At 38.8% G+C, this 19,243-nt stretch overlaps 1 protein-coding gene across 1 annotated transcript; it reads right to left on the bottom strand.

Moving 5' to 3' along the window:
- Positions 1–8,463: 8,463 nt before the first annotated feature.
- On the bottom strand, positions 8,464–15,813 carry LOC110289221 (vomeronasal type-2 receptor 116-like). Its single transcript, XM_085842485.1, is given in 4 exon segments — positions 8,464–8,879; positions 8,882–9,367; positions 12,546–12,669; positions 15,418–15,813. Coding segments are annotated over 4 exon segments (1,422 nt in total).
- Positions 15,814–19,243: the final 3,430 nt, after the last annotated feature.

The following is a 19,243-nucleotide window of genomic DNA, read 5'->3' on the forward strand; positions in this document are numbered from 1 at the left end:
GTTCTGAACCCACACCGGATCCTTCTCAACAGTCTGTTTCCGGGAACACTTCATTAACCGCTCCTTCTCCTTGATGTAGTAGCTCGCGGGTTCCGGCACCATTTATTGCCCGCGCTTTTGTTCCCCTGGTAAGAACACGCTCAGGGCAACCGGAATCTTCTGCAGCACAAACTTTATTGCTTACCCCATCAGGAGCCAGTGGAGAAAGGAGCCAGAGAGAGAGAGAGATGGCGGAGCCCCCTCCCTTTTATGGAGGACTGTCCTCCGCCTCGGACGTGTCACTCCCTGATTGGCTGCAGCCCATCAGCCGGAGTTGTCGTCACAGGAAAGGCAGAGCACATGGCGTGGAAAGCTACCCCGGCACATGCGCAGCTTGCTTGTTTACTACTTAGAACACGGGTGTCAGTGCCATCAGCGCCATCTTGTAATGGCGAATGTGAAGGCGGCTCCTTACAACCTGGGGCATGTAGAACCCACACAATCACCCTGGAATACCCTATTTTTGTTTAAAGAAGAAATCAGGTAAGAGTAGATTGTTACATGACCTACGAGCCATTAATGCACAAATGCAAACTATGGGTCCTGTACAAAGAGGACTCCACCTACTCTCATGATGCGTGAGCACCCTTTTATATTCAACATATTAGAGCATATACATCATTACATGGACCTATGGTTAAGAGAAATGCAATTGCTGATTCAGCCACCAGAGATATGGTTTTGCTATCACAAAGTTCTATAGAAAGTGCTAAGAATTTTCATCAACTTTATCATGTCCCTGCTTCTACATTGTGACAGAAGTTTAAGCTCACATGAACAGAAGCTCGAGATATTGTCTTACAGTGTGGTAAATGTGTAGAATTTATTAATGTACCTGCCATGGTCGTTAATCCTCGCTGATTGCGACCCCTAGATATTTGGCAGATGGATGTCACGCATATTCCAGCTTTTGGTAAATTACATTGTATACATGTGTCCATCGATACCAGTTCTGGTGTCCTACATACCACTTCCTTGACAGGGGTAAAGGCACTTCATGTCATATCCCACTGCTTAGAGGTTGGGCTGCATGGGGAAAGCCCCTGCTGCTAAAGACAGATAATGGTCCTGCATATACCTCTTCTAAATTTTGTAGTTTTGCAAACAAATGCAAGTGAAACATATTACTGGGTTGCCCTATAATCCACAGGGCCAAGGAATCATTGAAAGAGCCCATCATACTTTGAAACAATATTTGCAAAAACAAAAAGGAGGAATAGAGGCAATGACGCCAAAAATGGCTCTATCCCTTACAATATTTACTCTTAATTTTTTTTAAAATTGGATGATGCTGGAAGATCACCAGCCGAAAGGCACGGACAATGGCCTCAACTGCCCAATGAAACGGTCACGTGGAAAAATGTACTTGATAATAAATGGTATGGCCTGGGTCCCATATTAATCAGATCCAGGGGAGCTATTTGTGTTTTTCTACAGGGTAAAGATAATCCATTTTGGGTTCCGACGCAACTGACAATAACCGTGAAAGATCAAGATGAATCCCAAGATGATCCTGTTATTCTTACTCCTGGTGATTGAGACAGGATATGACCTTTGTCGGCCATAGTGAGATCATGGCCAGTACCCTTACTGGTACATTCCAGTTCCTCTACCTTGCCTTTGTTTTTTGCAACTGACTGTTTTTTGGATGTGCCTTGTGAACGACAAAATCCTCAAGAGCCACGGGTGTATAATAGTACGAGTGTTCATTTAAATTATACACTATGCTTTGTGAATAATGTGGATAAACCTTTTACACCCTGTATGTTTTTAAAGAAAAAGATTATCTATAACTGGGCAGATCCCATTAGCCAAAATAAAGTGAGCTCTGGAGTGTTACTTAATGCTTTAACACAAGTTGCTCAAGGAGCACAATCAGGCACAAGTGATGTTGGAAATAATGTAACTTCACCAATAAACATCACCACTATTATGATAAATGGATTATGGAAATGTGACTATTCCCAAAAGATCACTATGGACTGTTGGCAGTGCTACTGCTATATGCATCGTGCCCTGGTGTCATCAGGACCTTGCATTTCCTATAGTTTTTTTCACCTTGTCAATCAAAAATTTTTCCTCCGAAGGAAATAGCAAAGGGTTTTGTTTTGTCACCTCCATTGGATTTTTGCCTTAATGAATGATAAAGGAGATGCTACAGGAAAAGAAAATATTTGGCCATATTACCAATGGATTTTAAGTACTGAGGCAGGTCCTAGAACCAGTTTGTCAGCTTTTGCATTGCTGACTGGAACCTTTCATGAGATATTGAATGTTTCTGCCACACTTTCCAATACCTCTGTTCATTTAAATAATGTAACATCTAATAGAGGTATCAGAAATATGACTACTTCTCCAGTAGAAGTTTGTGTTAATCCTCCATTTTTCTTTATATTGATTGAATTTCAAAATAATACAGAATGGTTAGATTATACAAATGTCACTTGTTTTTTGATGCAATGCTGGAATGGAACTAATTTCTTAGCCTTAGTGGTACATCTACCAAATTTTGTCCCTGTGCCTGTTGAGGCAGATCCAGAGAAGTTCCCAATTATGAGTCTTATGTGGCAAAAGAGAGATTTTGGAATCACAGCTGCCATTGATACTGCCATTCTGGTGTCTGCAGAGTCAGCGCTTACCTCAGGAATTGCTATGGCGAATCAAGTTAATACTGCTGACACCATAAGTCAGATAGCAGAAGAAACGTCTGAGGCATTGCTTACCCTGCAAAGGGTGGATTCTCATATCGCCTCAGGGTTAATGTTAGTGAATCAGAGTGGATATTTAACAACATAACATGGAACAGATGATATATGCCATACAAATGAGTTGTGTGGTATCAACTCCGCATGTGTGCATCACTCCCATTAGGTATATTAATAATTATTTTATTAATAGTACAGATTTATCGAATTATCTGAAGGGGAACTGGTTGCAGGTGCTGGAAAAGTTGCAGACGAAGGTACAGATATAGATCCTGAACCTTAATGGAACCAGCATGGAACCAGTGACCCTTGGAGACTTTACCTCTTGGCTTACCTCTGCATTGTCTTACTTTAAGGAATGGGTGGGAATGATTTTGTTTGGTGCTGACATATGCTGTGGACTGGTATTCATGGTTTGGTTTGTTTGCAAATTCAGAACCCAACAAAAAAGTGACAAGGTGATAATAACTCAGGCACTTTTAGCCATTGAAAACGGTGCCTCCCCTGAAGATTGGTTATCTATGCTCAAAAATTATTCGGCATCTGAGTTCTCTGTTATTGCACCCCACGGATTTATGGATCAGCTATCATTGGTCAGCCCTTGTACATCGCTGAGGTTTCCCCATTGAACGTGGTAGGGTGATCATGATTTCCCCACTAATTCATTCCTTTAAAACTTGGCTGGCCTCTTTTGTAGAGTTCGCCCTAGGTCATTTAGCAGTTGCTGTCACACAGTGTCACGGTATCCAAAGATGGGCAACTTTCCTCGTGCACAGACCAACCTAAGACACGGGGCCTGGTGGCAATAGGGTAACCCTATGACGGGTAAGGCTGTGACACAAGAGGAACAACCTAAAACAGGAGCTGCAGAGTATGGACATAATTGCACAGGCCTAGTCCAGCATCATTTTATTAAAATTAAAAGGGGGAGATGTGGGAAGCCACATCCTCCATTACAATGTGGCCCTGGCTACCACCCATAAGTTTGGGAAAACAACCAATGTGTGCATGTGCATTAGAGGTTTTTTTTTTTTTTTTGCCAAATAACTGCCTGGCCCAACTCATGCAAATGAGGTACTGAAAGCATAACCAATCAGGTGTAGACATGCCTTTCCAGGCCTATATTAGCAGTGTCCGTTCTAGGGCTTAGGGTCTTTTCGGATCTGCAATCAAGCTCTCCCAATAAACATGTGCAGAAGGATCCTGTTGTGGTGTCTTTCTGCTGGAGAGTAGGGTGCTCACAAGCTACAAAGTCCTGACTTTCTGAAACACTCTTAAATTACCAAATTGCTGGCAGAGGCAACTTAAGGTCTGGGATTAGAACCTAGCCTGTCACTATGAGATCCAGATTAGACAGGAAACCACTGAGAGAGTTACAGAGTGAACATGACCCTAAGCTGGGCAATGTGAGGAGAGGATATCTGAAAAGAGAAAGAGGGGCCACCAACCAAGAGGGGAAATCTGAGTGAAGAGATTAGCATGACTGAAAGTGGCTGAGTTATATAGGTGTCAGAAGAGCTGGATGGAGGAAAGCCCAGGGGATAACCTGGACTAGAAAGTTTGGGGGGAGTGAGGCTAGGTTGGGGAGGCATGCCAGCCAGGAGTGACCTATATGCAGTAGAGACAGAGGAATGCTGAGAGAACCTGGAGGCCACTGTACAGAAGATATGTTAATGGGTACTTTAGTTCAATATTTTTGCCTTGGATTTAAGACCCAACTGGTTTTGGGCCTTTGGGTGAATGATACTGACAGGTCTTCTTGCAAAGAAAACTCAGGAAGTTACCACACAGGAAAAAAGAAAGGACATATTTGAAATCGATTATTCTTTCACCACTGAACTCAAGAATTCAAACTCTTCTCAGTTATACTCATCATATATGACGTCATCACCAATAACTTTTCTATTGTGCATCCCCACACTAAGAGAAATTTGGAGATACATAACAGAATTCAGCCCACAAAATCACTTTGGTGTGGCACTGAGGGTGTACTTCAGAAGGAAAGTCTAGAGCAGCAGCTTCTGGGGGAAAGGAAACAGTGGAGCATATGTAAATGTGATCTAGTCTGCAGGGAGTACTGTTAACTCCTTACATTTTGGTTCTCCACTGACCATCTCTGCAGCTGCACTGGTATCATGGCAAAGCTGTCTGAACTACATTAACCAGAACCAGAGAGAGAGAGAGAGAGAGAGAGAGAGAGAGAGAGAGAGAGAGAGAGAGAGAGAGAGAGAGAGAGAGAGAGAGAGAGAGAGAGAGAAAGAAAGAAAGAAAGAAAGAAAGAAAGAAAGAAAGAAAGAAAGAAAGAAAGAAAGAAAGAAAGAAAGAAAGAAAGAAAGAAAGAAAGAAAGAGAGGAAAGGCATTCACATAGAGCCTAGACAGGTCTGAAATTTGCACCACCACGGTATAACCCGTCTAAGCCTTGGGCAGAATCACCCCTATTCATGTGCACTCTCTGGACAGCCCTGACTGAAGACCTGGAAATGCTGGATGCAGTGGCAGAGGATCCTTAGCTTACCCAATTTTTGCAGCTCTCTAGGGTGTGGGTCCTTAGCTCAGGCAGAGGGCTGAAGTTCCTGATAGTCATCCAGTCTTACAGTCCCAATTAATTTATTAATTTTACTCTTATAAAGATGGTGTTTGCAGCTGTGTGGCATTGGTATATATAGCAGACATATGATGGAGTTCATGGTCCTCCTGGACTGCAGAGTGAGTTTCAGGACAGCCAGGGCTACACAGCTATTATAAAAAAAGTTTCTATGAACATAGTGGAGCATATATCCTTATTACAAGTTGGAACATCTTCTGGGTATATGCACAGGAGAGGTATTGCTGGATCCTCCAGTAGTTCTATGTCTGCCAATGTTCTGATGGAACACCAGATTGATTTCTAGAGTGGTTGTACCAGCTTACAATCCCACCAGCAATGGAGGAGTGTTGCTCTTTTACCACATCCTCCCCAGCATCTGCTATCATCTGAATTTTTGATCTTAGCCATTCTGACTGGTGTGAAATGGAATCTCAGGGTTATTTTGATTTGCATTTCACTGATCATTAAGGATGATGAACATTTCTTTAGGTGCTTCTCAGCCATTTTGTATTCTTCAGTTGAGAATTCTTTGTTTAGCTCTGTTTGTACTCCATTTTTAATGGGGTTATTTCGTTTTCTGGAGTCCAGCTTCTTGAATTCTTTATATATATTGGATCTTAGTCCGCTATCAGATTTAGGATTGGTAAAGATCTTTTCCCAATCTGTTGTTGCCATTTTGTCTTACAAACAGTATACTATGCCTAACAGAAGCTTTGCAGTTTCATGAGGTCTCATTTGTCAATTCTCGATCATACATCACAAGCCACTACTGTTCTGTTCAGGATTTTTTCCCCTGGGCCCATATACTCGAGTTTTTTTTCCCACGTTCTCCTCTATAAGTTTTAGTTTGTTTTTATAATTTATACATATATAAATATGTATATATACATATATATTTTACATTATATATTTATATATATTTATATTATATCTATATTATAATTTATATTATATATTATATATTATAATTATACATTTATATATTTTTATTACTTTACATAAAATGTTTATACATTTTATTTAAGACCATAAGTTTTTTATAAATATATATGTTTATATTATACATGTATATTATATATTTATTTTATTTACGTGTTATAATTTTATATATTATACATTATAGCTATATATTTGTATATTAATATTATTTTTGCATTAAATATTTATATATAATATAATATATATATATATATATATCACATAAGACAGTAAGTTTTTATGAGTCTTTACAAGACAGTATTGCCTATGCGAGCAACATTTTCTAACAGGACCCTGATATAACAGTCTCTTGTGAGGCTATGCCAGTGCCTGGATAATCCAAAAGTGGATGCTCAGTGTCACCTATTGTATGGAACACAGGGCCTCCAATGGAGGAGCTAGAGAAAGTATCCAAGGAGCTGAAGGAGCCTGCAACCCTATAGGAAGAGCAAAAATATGAACTAACTAGGACTCCCAGAGCTCATGTGTTTAGCTGCATATGTAGCAGAAGATGAGCTACTCCACAATTATTGGGAGGAGAGGCCCTTGATCTTGTGAAGATTATATGCCCCAGTAGAGGGGAATGCCAGGGTCTGGAAGCAGGAGTGGGTGGGTTGAAGAGTAGGGTGATGAGAGTATATAGGGGATAGTATTTGAAATGTAAATGAAGAAAATATCTAATAAAATAATAAAATATTAAAAAAGAATAAATTCGTGAAGAATTCCATTAAACTGTAGTTTGAATATCAAATCTTTCTTTGCAACAATGCAATTTTCCAATAATTTTCAATGATTAAAATGTGGATGTTAATGAAGAATGTCTTCCTTAAAGAGACATTGCTAGTGATCATATTTCTATGAAGACTGACTTAGGGAAGTGATTGTTTTTGTTAATGCATTTTAGACCCATTTGGTTTCCCATTATATAATGAGAATTGACAAATGTGAAATATTTAGTGTAGCTGCAAACACTCAATGGTCTTTTTGAAAATGTCGTTTTCTAGAAAGCAGCATAATTTAAACATCTGCCACTCACTCTGTTTTTCAGAATTTTCTGAGTCCAGAAACTCAATCAGAACAGCACACAAAGGGCAATCTCTGAAAAAAAAAGTTCGGTTCATGCAGATGTCAATAGTTTTACCTATCCCTTCCATAACTACAATATAAATAGCATGATGACATATCTACAAGCTTATTTCACTTCATTTTTTTATTTATTGTTACTCAATATTTTTTTTACAGTTTGTTATCCCACTCCTGGTCTGCCCCCCCCCGACTTTTCCTCATCTAACATCTCCTCCCCCTCTCCAAGATGATATCTCTACATCCCCAACGCCCAGCCCTTCCCAATCCCTGGGGACTTAAGTCTCTCTTGGATTAGGTGTGTCTCTCCAACTGATGCTAGACCAGGCAGTCTTATGCTGCATATTTGTTGGGGGCTTCACATCAGCTAGTGTATGATCTCTGATTAGAGTCTCAATGCCTGAGAGATCTTGCTTGTCCAGGTTTGTTGTGAATGCTGGTCACTCTCCTCCTCAGCTTCTTACAACTATTCCCAATTCATCCACAGAGTCCCTGGGCTTCTGATCATTGTTGGATAAAATATATTTGTATTTGACAGCAGAAAACAAACATTTCCTCCTTAGACTATTGGCCAAATGTTTGAAGAACAGATGAAAAAAAAAGTCAGTATTTTGTTATGTGTGTGTCTTCCTACTGGAAATCAGAAAATATGTTCTGATTTCATCTTTGCTGATTATTTAGTTAGTCTGTGTTTCTGATTGATTATTTGATTTGGTAGATGATTTCTATGTGTAACCCTTTCTGTCCTAGATCTCATTTTTCTGCACAAAGTGATGGATTCAACTGCCTTATCAACATTTTTGGAAGTTACCAGAGGGCATCTCCATGAATGCAAAATGATGAATAAAATTGTAATAATTAGAGTGTTTAGTTCTCTGAGAGGAAATGTAGCAAGTGAATGAGTCCAAGATTTTATGGACACTGTGCAGAAGTTCAGTAGATATAATACTTCCTGAAATCACTAGAGCAACCAGTGAGAGTGATTCTAAAACTGGACACATGCACTATAACCCAATATTTGTTGAGTATGTACCAACATTACATTTGACAGAATTCCTGAAATATTTTTTTCAGAAATATGATTTTTCCCTTATCTTTTGGGTAGAATTTCTCTCTGGTTGCATTAAAATGATATAAATCTTGAGTACAAAAATACATTCAAGCATCCCTGCACTGGATGCCAAGATGGAGAATATCTCCACAGCAACCATGACCTTGCCCTTGGTGCTATGGTAGACAGGGAGGAAGGTGACCCAGACACTGAAGAACACTAGCATGCTGAAGGTCAAGAACTTGGCTTCATTGAATGTGTCAGGCAGATTCTTGGCCGAGAAAGCCACAAAGAAGCTTCCAAGTGCCAGGCAGGCCAAATATCCCAGGATACAGTAGAATGCAGTAACTGAGCCCTTGTTGCACACAATGATGATGTGGCCATGGAGAGTGTGTTCATCAATATCAACCAAGGGAGGAGTTACTGCTAGCCAGATCCACACAGAACACATTGGATTAGGGAACATATGGGAATAATGTAGTTGGGTGTCCCAGATACCAGGAAGTTTCTCAATCTTCTTCCTGGATCTGTGACTTTGAAAGCCAGAACCACAGTGACTGTTTTGGCCAGAACTGTGGAAAGAGCCACAGTGAATACTGTTCCAAATGTGATTTGCTGTAAGACACAGATGACTCTGTTTGGAAGGCAAATGAAGAAAAAGGAGCACAGAAAACAGAACATGAGTGACATGAGTAATAGGTAGCTGAGGCATCTGTTATTGGCCTTCACAATAGGAGTGTCATGGTGCTTCACAAAGACACAAAGTACCACAGCTGTGAATGCAGAGAAACAGAAGGCCATTAAGGCAAGTGCCATCCCCAAAGGGTCTTCATAGCTTAGAAAGGTGACACCTTTCTGAATACATTTGTTCTGTTCAGTGTTGGCATATTGGTATTGTGGACAATTCTCGCATTGATCTATATCTGATTTCCAAAGGAAAGCTTAGTTAGGTCTGCTTTAGAAATTTTATTGTCAAGGTATTTCAAGTAAGGGTAATGAAAGAAGCCTTGCAATGCTGCCTTTGATGCTGATATGTAATGTGAAGGATATTGCTGATGAGCATTGCTTTCAATTCATAATGTTCATAAAGATTTAATGGAAATAAAACGAAGCAATTTTTTCTTTGTGTACTTAACTTGATTGTATCATTAATGATGTTATTAGAAAGGGGTTTGTGGGGTGTGGGTGTGTGAGAGGGGAACGGAGTCCTGAGGACAAGCAAAAAGAATAATAACAGGCAACCTCAGGTAATAGGAGGGTGGGTGGACCCACTAAAATGCACAAGAGACTTGGGAGGTTAGAGACCTTAGATGAAATGTACTATAGTAGATAGAGGGAACGTACAGATCCCACCTCCAGCGGGAAAACAGGATATCAAGTGAGTGATGGGGTTCCCATCCCATAGTCACATCTCTGACGCATAATTGTTCCTGTCTGAATGCAATGATGAAATGGAGAGGAGTCTGAGGAAAAGAAGGTCCAATGACAGTCCCAAAGTGGGATCTAGGTCAAGAGGAGGTCTTATGGCCTCACATTTTACTGAGGCTCTGGAGCACTCACAAAAAGGATCTATCATGACTGCTCTCCTAAATACTGTTATTTGCACCCAACCAATGGACAGAAGCAACTAACCCCTGAATTAGGGAAGGCTGAAAGTAGTTGAGGCGTAAGGTGTTCTTGCAGGTGGACCAGCAGTCTCAATTAATCTTGACCCCAGAAATCTTACAAACAATGTACCACCAAACAGACACTGTACACCAGCTGATAAGGGTCCCTCAATACAGTAAAGGGCTTCTGTGTCTGTGTTCATTCAGAGAAGATGCACCTAACCCTCAAAGACTGAAGGCCCCAGGGAGTTTAGAGGTCAGGTGGTGTGGGGCATTGGTCTATGCACATACAAAAAAAAGGCGGGGGGGGGCTGATTGGCCACTCCTTGCCCTCTCTCTCTCTCTCTCTCTCTCTCTCTCTCTCTCTCTCTCTCTCTCTCTCTCACTCACTCCTTTTTTCTCTTGTTCTTACTCTCCTCTCCCTCTCTCCCTCTTACTCACTTTTTTTCTGGCCCCCCTTTCTCTCTCCTATATTGTTTCTTTCCCCTGTCTTTTCTACAATAAAGCTCTAAAATCATAGACAGTCTCTGATCATCAAGACTGTGCTCACTCTTGCCAGTGTGGTAACCTGTCTTCCCTCTTTGATCTCTCTCATAGCCACAGGGCTACAGGGTGTTGCCCCATGTCCCCCAGGTTGTGCTGCCCCTTGTCCATCTCCTGTTGATTGAGTCAGAGGTTTGGATGCCCACCCAGAGCTGAATGGAAAGTGTCTGGCAAGCCCTCACATGTCTGGCTGTCCAGGGCATAAGTGGAACTCTAGGGGGACATAGGTCCACACTCCCCCATCTTTCCCCAGGCCCCCTTTTAGTTCCTATAAGGTGGTGTGGGAGATGGGGGCTCAACGTGAAGACAGGTTGTGTTGCGGAGAAAGTGTGGGATGTGGAGTATTCAATCGGTGTATGGGGGGATGGGGAATGGAAAATGAAATGTAAAAAATAAAAAAAAAATGTTATCAGAAAGCAAAGATTTCCGATGCCATTTTTTTTTTTTTGGTTCTTTGTTAACATCAAGTAGATTATTTAATTCAGAGAAGATACAATCATAAACTACAATGTGGTTGGGTATATTTTATAAATACAAAACCCTATACTCACTGTTTTCTGAGATCACTGAATATTTTATGAATTCATTCCCTATGAAACATTGAGACTCTGACTTCTACTGAGTAAAGAAGTATAATAGCTACTGGAGAATTTACTAGTTCAAACTTGTTGACACAGAAACAACACAAAATTGAACAGGTAGGCTGTATGTATATGTACATACTTATATATGTGAGTTCATGTGAAGGTAGATATTGCAGTATTATATTTAACTGATTCCTGTCATAAGTCATAGGAACAAGGTGGAATATGAGAGGAAATATAATGTTTATGTTTGAATAGTAGAAAATATTAATGAAATAAGCCCTAAGATGTTTCCTCACCTGGCAATAATTAATCAAAAGTTCTGGTTATTGTTCATTAGGTGCACTAAATTTAGCACTGAAGGATAAATATCTCTGTAGATACTTTGTACTAAAAGATCCTTCACCTTGATTCCTTCTTCATATGGAAAGCTGAGCACTTTAATCCTTGCCTCACCTCCATTCTTATGAGAATCAAGGATGAAATCAGTGTTGAGAAACAGAATGAGCAAAATACCAGAGGAATCCTCTGGAAAGTGTGGTAACCCAGGTGGTTTGTGTTAAGAAATTATACTCCATTCTAAAATTGTAATCCCCAAAATGGTAACAACATGAACTGTGATATATATTTGAAAAGGTAACCATAAACTTATTGTATTTTTCCAACCCTAAAATATTATCTTATTAATGGGTGTAGAATGTAATATATTGAATATGAGTCTCATGGTATATTCCAATTCATAGGTCAACTCTTATCCCCTACATCCTGGATTCTTACTACATCTGGTTTTGAACATGGCCCTCTTAATATTGCATACTTAGCATTTTTCATGAATTTGCAAATATTTTTGTCTTCTATATTAATCTTACAGAGAACATGGATTTTTCACCTAGTAGTCTCATGATCTCATCCAGTAGATTAAATATAATATTCAGTTCTTCATGGGCTCTTATATGTACATGGTGTGCATAATCATATTTAGGATACATAGGTTCATGAACTATGACTAAATCAATACTAACAAAATTTGTGACTAAAATGTAAATGTACATGTAGTTTTATAATAAATCATTTGTTTGGAAAATCTTGTGCAGAATTCCTGCAAATTGCTGTTATATTTTCTAAAGTATTTTCTTTGTGAAATATAATCTACCATGAATTTTCAATGAGTCAATATGTGGGTCAAGGCACCAGGCATGTTTGTTTGCTTTTGCAAGATTTTGTTAAGGATTTTTGTATCTACAAGTAGTAAATTTGATAAGAAATATACTTTATATCTGCAGTTGCCTTTTAGCTGACTTCATTATTCCAGGGTGATGCAAGAAAAACACATATCTTCTGGATTTATCAGAGTAGCAAACACTCACTTGTCTCATTAGAAATTTCATTTTCAGGACAGGGGCTGAAAACAAAACAGCAGATTGCCATTCCCTCCTTCCATAATCTTCTGAATCCAGGATTACAATCTGCACTGCACACAGAGGATGGCATCTGAGAAAAATTAGAAACATATTGAAAATGATTTCTAGAAGTTTCTTTTATGTTTTAGATTAGCACTTTAAGATTTCAATAAGCTCATTTTATTCACACAATCTGAATGACATATATTATTGTGTGTGTGTGTGTTTGTTTTGAGGCAGGGTTTCTCTGTGTATCCCTGGCTTTCCTGGAACTCACTTTGTAGACCAGGCTGGCCTCAAACTCAGAAATCCACCTGCCTCTGCCTCCCAAGTGCTGTGATTAAAGGTGTGTGCCACCATTGCCAGGCCCCTGATTGACATTTTGCAATGTCCATTATTTAATGGCTAGAAATGAATATTGGAAATGCATTAAAGAAATGTTGCATAGTATCTGAGTGTCTAGTAATTTAGGAAAAAGTGGTGATATTGAGCTGTATGTGAAAACTACAACCTGATGTTTTTTAGTTAATTATTTTCAACTTAGTACTGAGTGCAGAGGAAACTTAATTGAACTATTCTCTCAGCCAACACTAGCCTGTCCTCATATCTTTGAAGCATTTTCTTCTGTGGTAATTGATATAAGAATTCCCATCTTACTGTGGGCAGGTGAGCCAGTATGTAGTGTTCTTTTCAGATATCTTGGAAAAAAAAAAAAAAACAGCCTAAAGTAATGTTGGCCGTATTTTCCATTAATGGGAGAATCAGAAAAATGTTTTGGGAAACTGATGTTAAAAGATTTTGCCTTGCCTTATCATAAAGAAAAAATCTATTCTTTAGTTCCAGTTTCCTGATATCCACACTTGTCTTTCTAAAACTATAAACTATATGTAAAATCACACCTTCTTCCTCACTTTCCTTATTATCAAAGTTTAATTAAAGCAATAGAGAAGCAAGTTAGTATTTGAAGAAATTTGAAATAGGAAAAATATATCCTTCAGTCACAGATAACAAATATGACCTCAAATAAATTACTGTTGCAAAGTATGAGAAAATGTACATAAAAATTGTGGAGTATGCAGACACTGGTTTAATATGGTTGGAGAAGATAAATTATTCCATAGCGACCTTAAATATGGATTATTCCATGATATCAAAGTGCTCTAGAGTGGCTTCAAATATTGGAAAAAGCTGGATAAATATTATATTGTTTAAAGTTAATTGAAGATTTGAGAATTCTTTCTATATTTTTGATATTGTTGAAAACAGTCTTACACTTTCCCATCACAGATCAGAGTATATTTCTCCCGCCCATCATTTATTTTTTCTTCTTTCTTTCTTTCTTTCTTTCTTTCTTTCTTTCTTTCTTTCTTTCTTTCTTTCTTTCTTCCTTCCTTTCCTTTCCTTTCCTTTCCTTTCCTTTCCTTTCCTTTCCTTTCCTTTCCTTTCCTTTCCTTTCCTTTCCTTTCCTTTCCTTTCCTTTCCTTTCCTTTCCTTTCCTTTCCTTTCCTTTCCTTTCCTTTCCTTTCCTTTCCTTTCCTTTCCTTTCCCTTCCCTTCCCTTCCATTTTGTTTTTGGAAATTCCATTTTCCAGGAAGCAGCATAGTCAAAGCCTCGTGCTCCCAGGCCACCCTTTGAGACTTTTCTGATTCCAGAACCTCGATCAGAACTGCATATGAGGGCAATCTCTGAGAAGATATTAGTTTCATGCAAATATCACTAGTCTTACATTTTCCTTCTATAACTATAATTTTACCCTATCTACAAGATTATTTTAGTTTCTTCTTTTTAATTTTTTATCCTTTAATCTTTTTTACAATCCATTCATTATCCTCCTCCCAGATTGCCCCCTGAATCTTCTGCATTTCATACCTCCTCCCACATCTCCAAGAGGATATCCCCACCTCCCAATACCCAAGACCTTCCCAATCTCTGGAGTCTCAAGATTCTGGGGAGTTAGGTGTGCATTCTATCACTGAGGCCAGACAATGCAGTCTATGTTGCATATGTGTCAAAGACCTTAGTTTCTGAGAAGTTCTGGTTGTCCATGTTAGTTGAGACTTCTGATCATCCTATGGGGCACCATTCTCTTCAGCTTCTTGCAACTATTCCATAATTCAAACACAGAGGTTCTCAGCTTTAGTTCATTGTTGGTATAATATTTTTGTATTGGAGAGCAGAAAAAGAACATTTCCATTTTCGACCATTGTCTGATACTTTGAAGTGCAGCTGAAGAGAACAGGCAATATCTCTCATGTGTGTGCTCCTATTGAAAATCAGAAAATGTGTTCTGATTTCATCTTTATTGATTCTTTAGTTTGCTGATTTGTCAAATTGATTGTTAGATATGATATATGGTTTCTATGTGTAGTGCTGTCTGTCCTAGAACTCACTTTCTGTACAAGATCATGGATAAATCTTCCTTATCAACTTTTACTGGAAGTTACCAGGGGGAAATCTCCATAAATGCAAAATGATGAATAAAACAGTATTAACAATTTAAGAATTTTAATTTTCATAGAGGAAATGAATCAAGTGAATGAGTGCAAGATTTTATGCACAAGGCATGCAAGATGAGTAGATATGATATTTCTAGACATCACTACAGGATCCAGTAAGAGTGATTCTAAAACTAGATATATGCACTGTAACCCAATATTTGGTAGGTATGTGCCAATTTCTCATTTGACAGAATTCCAGAAATACTTGTTCAGGAATGTGATTTATCCCTGATATTTTGGACAGAATTCCTCTCAGGTCTCACGAAAATGGTGTAGATCTGGGGTGCAAAGATACATCAAAGCAGCCCTGCACTGGATGCCAGGATGGAGAATATCTCTACAGCAACCATGACATTGCCCTTGGTGCTATGGTAGACTGGGAGGAAGGTAACCCAGGCACTACACAACACTAGCATGCTGAAGGTCAGGAATTTGGCTTCATTGAATGTGTCAGGTAGATTCCTTGCCAAGAAAGCCACAGTGAACCTTCCAAGTGCCAGACAGGCCAAATATCCCAGGACACAGTGGAATGAAGTAACTGAGCCCTTGTTACATACAAGGATAATGTTTCCATGCTCAGAATGTTCATCAAAATCAACAAATGGAGGAGAAATTGGCAGCCAGATTGCACACAGAATACATTGAAACAGGGAGCATATGGGAATGATGTATTTGGGCGTCCCTGATACCAAGATGTTTCTCAACCTTCTTCCTGGGCCTGTGAATTTGAAAGCCATAATTACAGTGACTGTTTTGACTAGAACTGTGGAAACAGCTACAGTGAATACAATTCCAATGTGATTTGCTGTAAGACACAGGTCAGTCTGTTAGGATGTCCAATGAAGAAAAAGGAGCACAGAAAACAGAACATGAGTGACATCTCATCTGTCAATAAGTAAACAAAAGTTCTGATTATTATAAGAGATGCACTAAGATTAGCACTGATGGAAAAGAAGCCTCTGTAGATACTTTGTACTAAGAATTCTTTTACCTTGATTCCTTCTTCATTTGGAAAGCTGAGCACAGTTATCCATGTCTCATCTCCATTCCTATTCGATTCTCTGTCTGTGAATGTACTCAGGGATGAATTCAGTATTGACAAATAGAATGAGCAATACAACAGAGGAATCCTCGAGCAAGAGTGGTAACATAGATGGGTTGTGTTAAGCAGTAGTACCCCATTCCTAAGTTGTAACTCCCATCATGTCTACAATATCAACTACGAATGTATTTGCACTTAATTTTAAAGTCATTTCAGAGAATGTTGATGTACTTCCTTGGTTTTCAGAATTCTTATCTACAACAATGCATTTTGTACAGCTATTATTTCATCAGTTGCCTAAAAGGCTAAGAAGTTGTATTAGCTATAAACAGAATAATTTTCTCTCCCAGAGAATCTGGGTTCAGATTCCAGCACCCATGCGAGGCGTCTCATAAGTGCATCTAAATGTAGAGACAGGGTTATTATTTGCTCATATGTGTACCTGTACCAGTGTTACCTACCCCATTCACATAAGCATTTAATGTAATAAAATATTTCATAGATATTTTTGTGGAATTCACTGATGTAAATATTAACTCTTATTTGTTTTTATATCTAAAATCAGTAAAATAATTTCAAAAACTATTTTCTTTCTTTTTTATTTTTTTAAATTAATTATTAGGTATTTTCCTCATTTACATTTCCAATGCTATCCCAAAAGTGCCTGATACCCCCCCCCCACTACCCTACCTACCCACTCCGCCTTTTTGGCCCTGGCATTCCCCTGTACGGGGACATATAAATTTTGCAAGTCCAATGGGCCTCTCTTTCCAGGGATGGCCGACTATGCAATCTCTTTATACATATGCAGCTAGAGAAAAGAGCTCTGGGGTACTGGTTAGTTCATAATGTTGTTCCAACTATAGGGTTGCAGTTCCCTTTACCTCCTTGGGTACTTTCTCTGGCTCCTCCATTGGGGACCTGGTGATCCATCCAATAGCTGACTATGAGCATCCACTTCTGTGTTTGCTAGGTCCTGGCATAGTATCACAAGAGACATGTATATCTGGGTCCTTTCAGCAAAATTTTGCTAGTTTATGCAATGGTGTCAGCGTTTGGAAGCTGATTATGGGATGGTTTCCTGGATATGGCAATCACTAGATGGTTCATCCTTTCGTCACAGCTCCAAATTTTGTCTCTGTAACTCCTTCCATGGGTGTTTTGTTCCCATTTCTAAGAAGGGGATAAGTGTCCACACTTTGGTCTTCGTTGTTCTTGAGTTTCATGCATTTAACAAATTTTATCTATTTTCGTGGGTATCCTAAGTTTCTGGGCTAATATCAGTAAGTACATATTGTGTGAGTTCCTTTGTAATTGTGTTACCTCACTCAGGATGATGCCCTCCAGGTCCATCCATTTGCTAGGAATTTCATAAATTCATTCTTTTTAATAGCTGAATAGTACTCCATTGTGTAAATGTACCACATTTTCTGTATCCATTCCTCTATCGAGGGGCATCTGCGTTCTTTCCAGCTTCTGGCTATTATAAATAAGGCTGCTATGAACATAGTGGAGCATGTGTCCTTCTAACTGGTTAGAACATCTTCTGGATATATGCCCAGGAGAGGTATTGTAGGATCCTCCGGTAGAACTATATCCAATTTTCTGAGGAACCACCAGACTGATTTCCAGAGTGGTTGTACAAGCTTGCTATCCCACCAACAATGGAAGAGTGTTCCTCTTTCTCCATATCCTTGCCAGCATCTGCTGTCACCTGAATTTTTGATATTAGACATTATGACTGGTGTGAGATGGAATCTCAGGGTTGTTTTGATTTGCATTTCCCTGATGATTAAGGATGTTGAACATTTTTTCAGAAGCTTCTCTGCCATTTGGTATTCCTCAGGTGGGTATTCTTTGTTCAGCTCTGTGCCCCATTTTTTAATGGGGTTATTTGATATTCTGGAGTCCACCTTCTTGAATTCTTTATTTATATTGGATATTTGTCCCCTATCTGATTTCGGAAAAGTAAAGTTTCTTTCCCAATCTGTTGATGGTCTTATTGTCTTATTGACGGTGTCTTTTTCCTTGCAGAAGCTTTGCAATTTTATGAGGTCCCATGTATCAATTCTCAATCTTACAGCACAAGCCATGGCTCTTCTATTCAGGAATTTTCCTTCTGTACCCATATCTTTAAGGGTTTTCCCTACATTCTCCTCTATAAGTTTCACTGTCTCTGGTTTTATGTGGTGTTCCTTAATCCACTTAAATTTGACCTTAGTACAAGGAGATAGAAATGGATCAATTAGCATTCTTCTACATGATAACCACCAGTTGTGCCAACACCATTTGTTGAAAATGCTGTCTTTTTTCCACTGGATGGTTTTAGGTCCCTTGTCGAAGATCAAGTGACCATAGGTGTGTGGGTTCATTTCTGGGTCTTCAATTCTATTCCATTGTTCTACTTGTCTGTCACTATACCAGTACCATGCAGTTTTTAATCAAAATTGCACTGTAATAAAGCTTTAGGTCAGGCATGGTGATTCCACCAGAGGTTCTTTTATCCTTTTAGAAGAGTTTTTGTTATCCTAGGTTTTTTTGTTATTCCAGATGAATTTGCATACTGTTCTTTCTAATTCATTGAAGAATTGAGTTGGAATTTTGATGGGGATTGCATTGAATCTGTAAATTGATTTGGCAAGATAGTCGTTTTTGCAATGTTGATCCTGTAAATCCATGAGCATGGGAGATGTTTCCATATTCTGAGATCTTTTTAAATTTCTTTCTTCAGAGACTTGAAGTTTTTTTATCATACAGATCTTTCACTTCCTTAGATAGAGTCACGCCAAGATATTTTATATTATTTGTGACTATTGAGAGGGTGTTGTTTCCCTAATTTCTTTTTCAGCCTATTTATCCTTTGTGTACAGAAAGGCCATTGACTTGCTTGAGTTAATTTTATATCCAGATACTTCATTGAAGCTGTTTATCAGCTTAGGAGTTCTCTGGTGGACTTTTTAGGGTCACTTATATATACTATCATATCATCTGCAAAACGTGATATTTTGATTTCTTCCTTTCCAATTTGTATCCCCTTGATCTCCTTTTGTTGTCTAATTGCTCTGGATAGGACTTCAAGTACAATGTTCAATAGGTAGGGAGAGAGTGGCCAGCCTTATCTATTT

Source organism: Mus caroli, unplaced genomic scaffold (genome assembly GCF_978045245.1).
Source record: "Mus caroli unplaced genomic scaffold, Mus_caroli_1 scaffold_8, whole genome shotgun sequence".
NCBI lineage: Eukaryota > Metazoa > Chordata > Mammalia > Rodentia > Muridae > Mus > Mus caroli.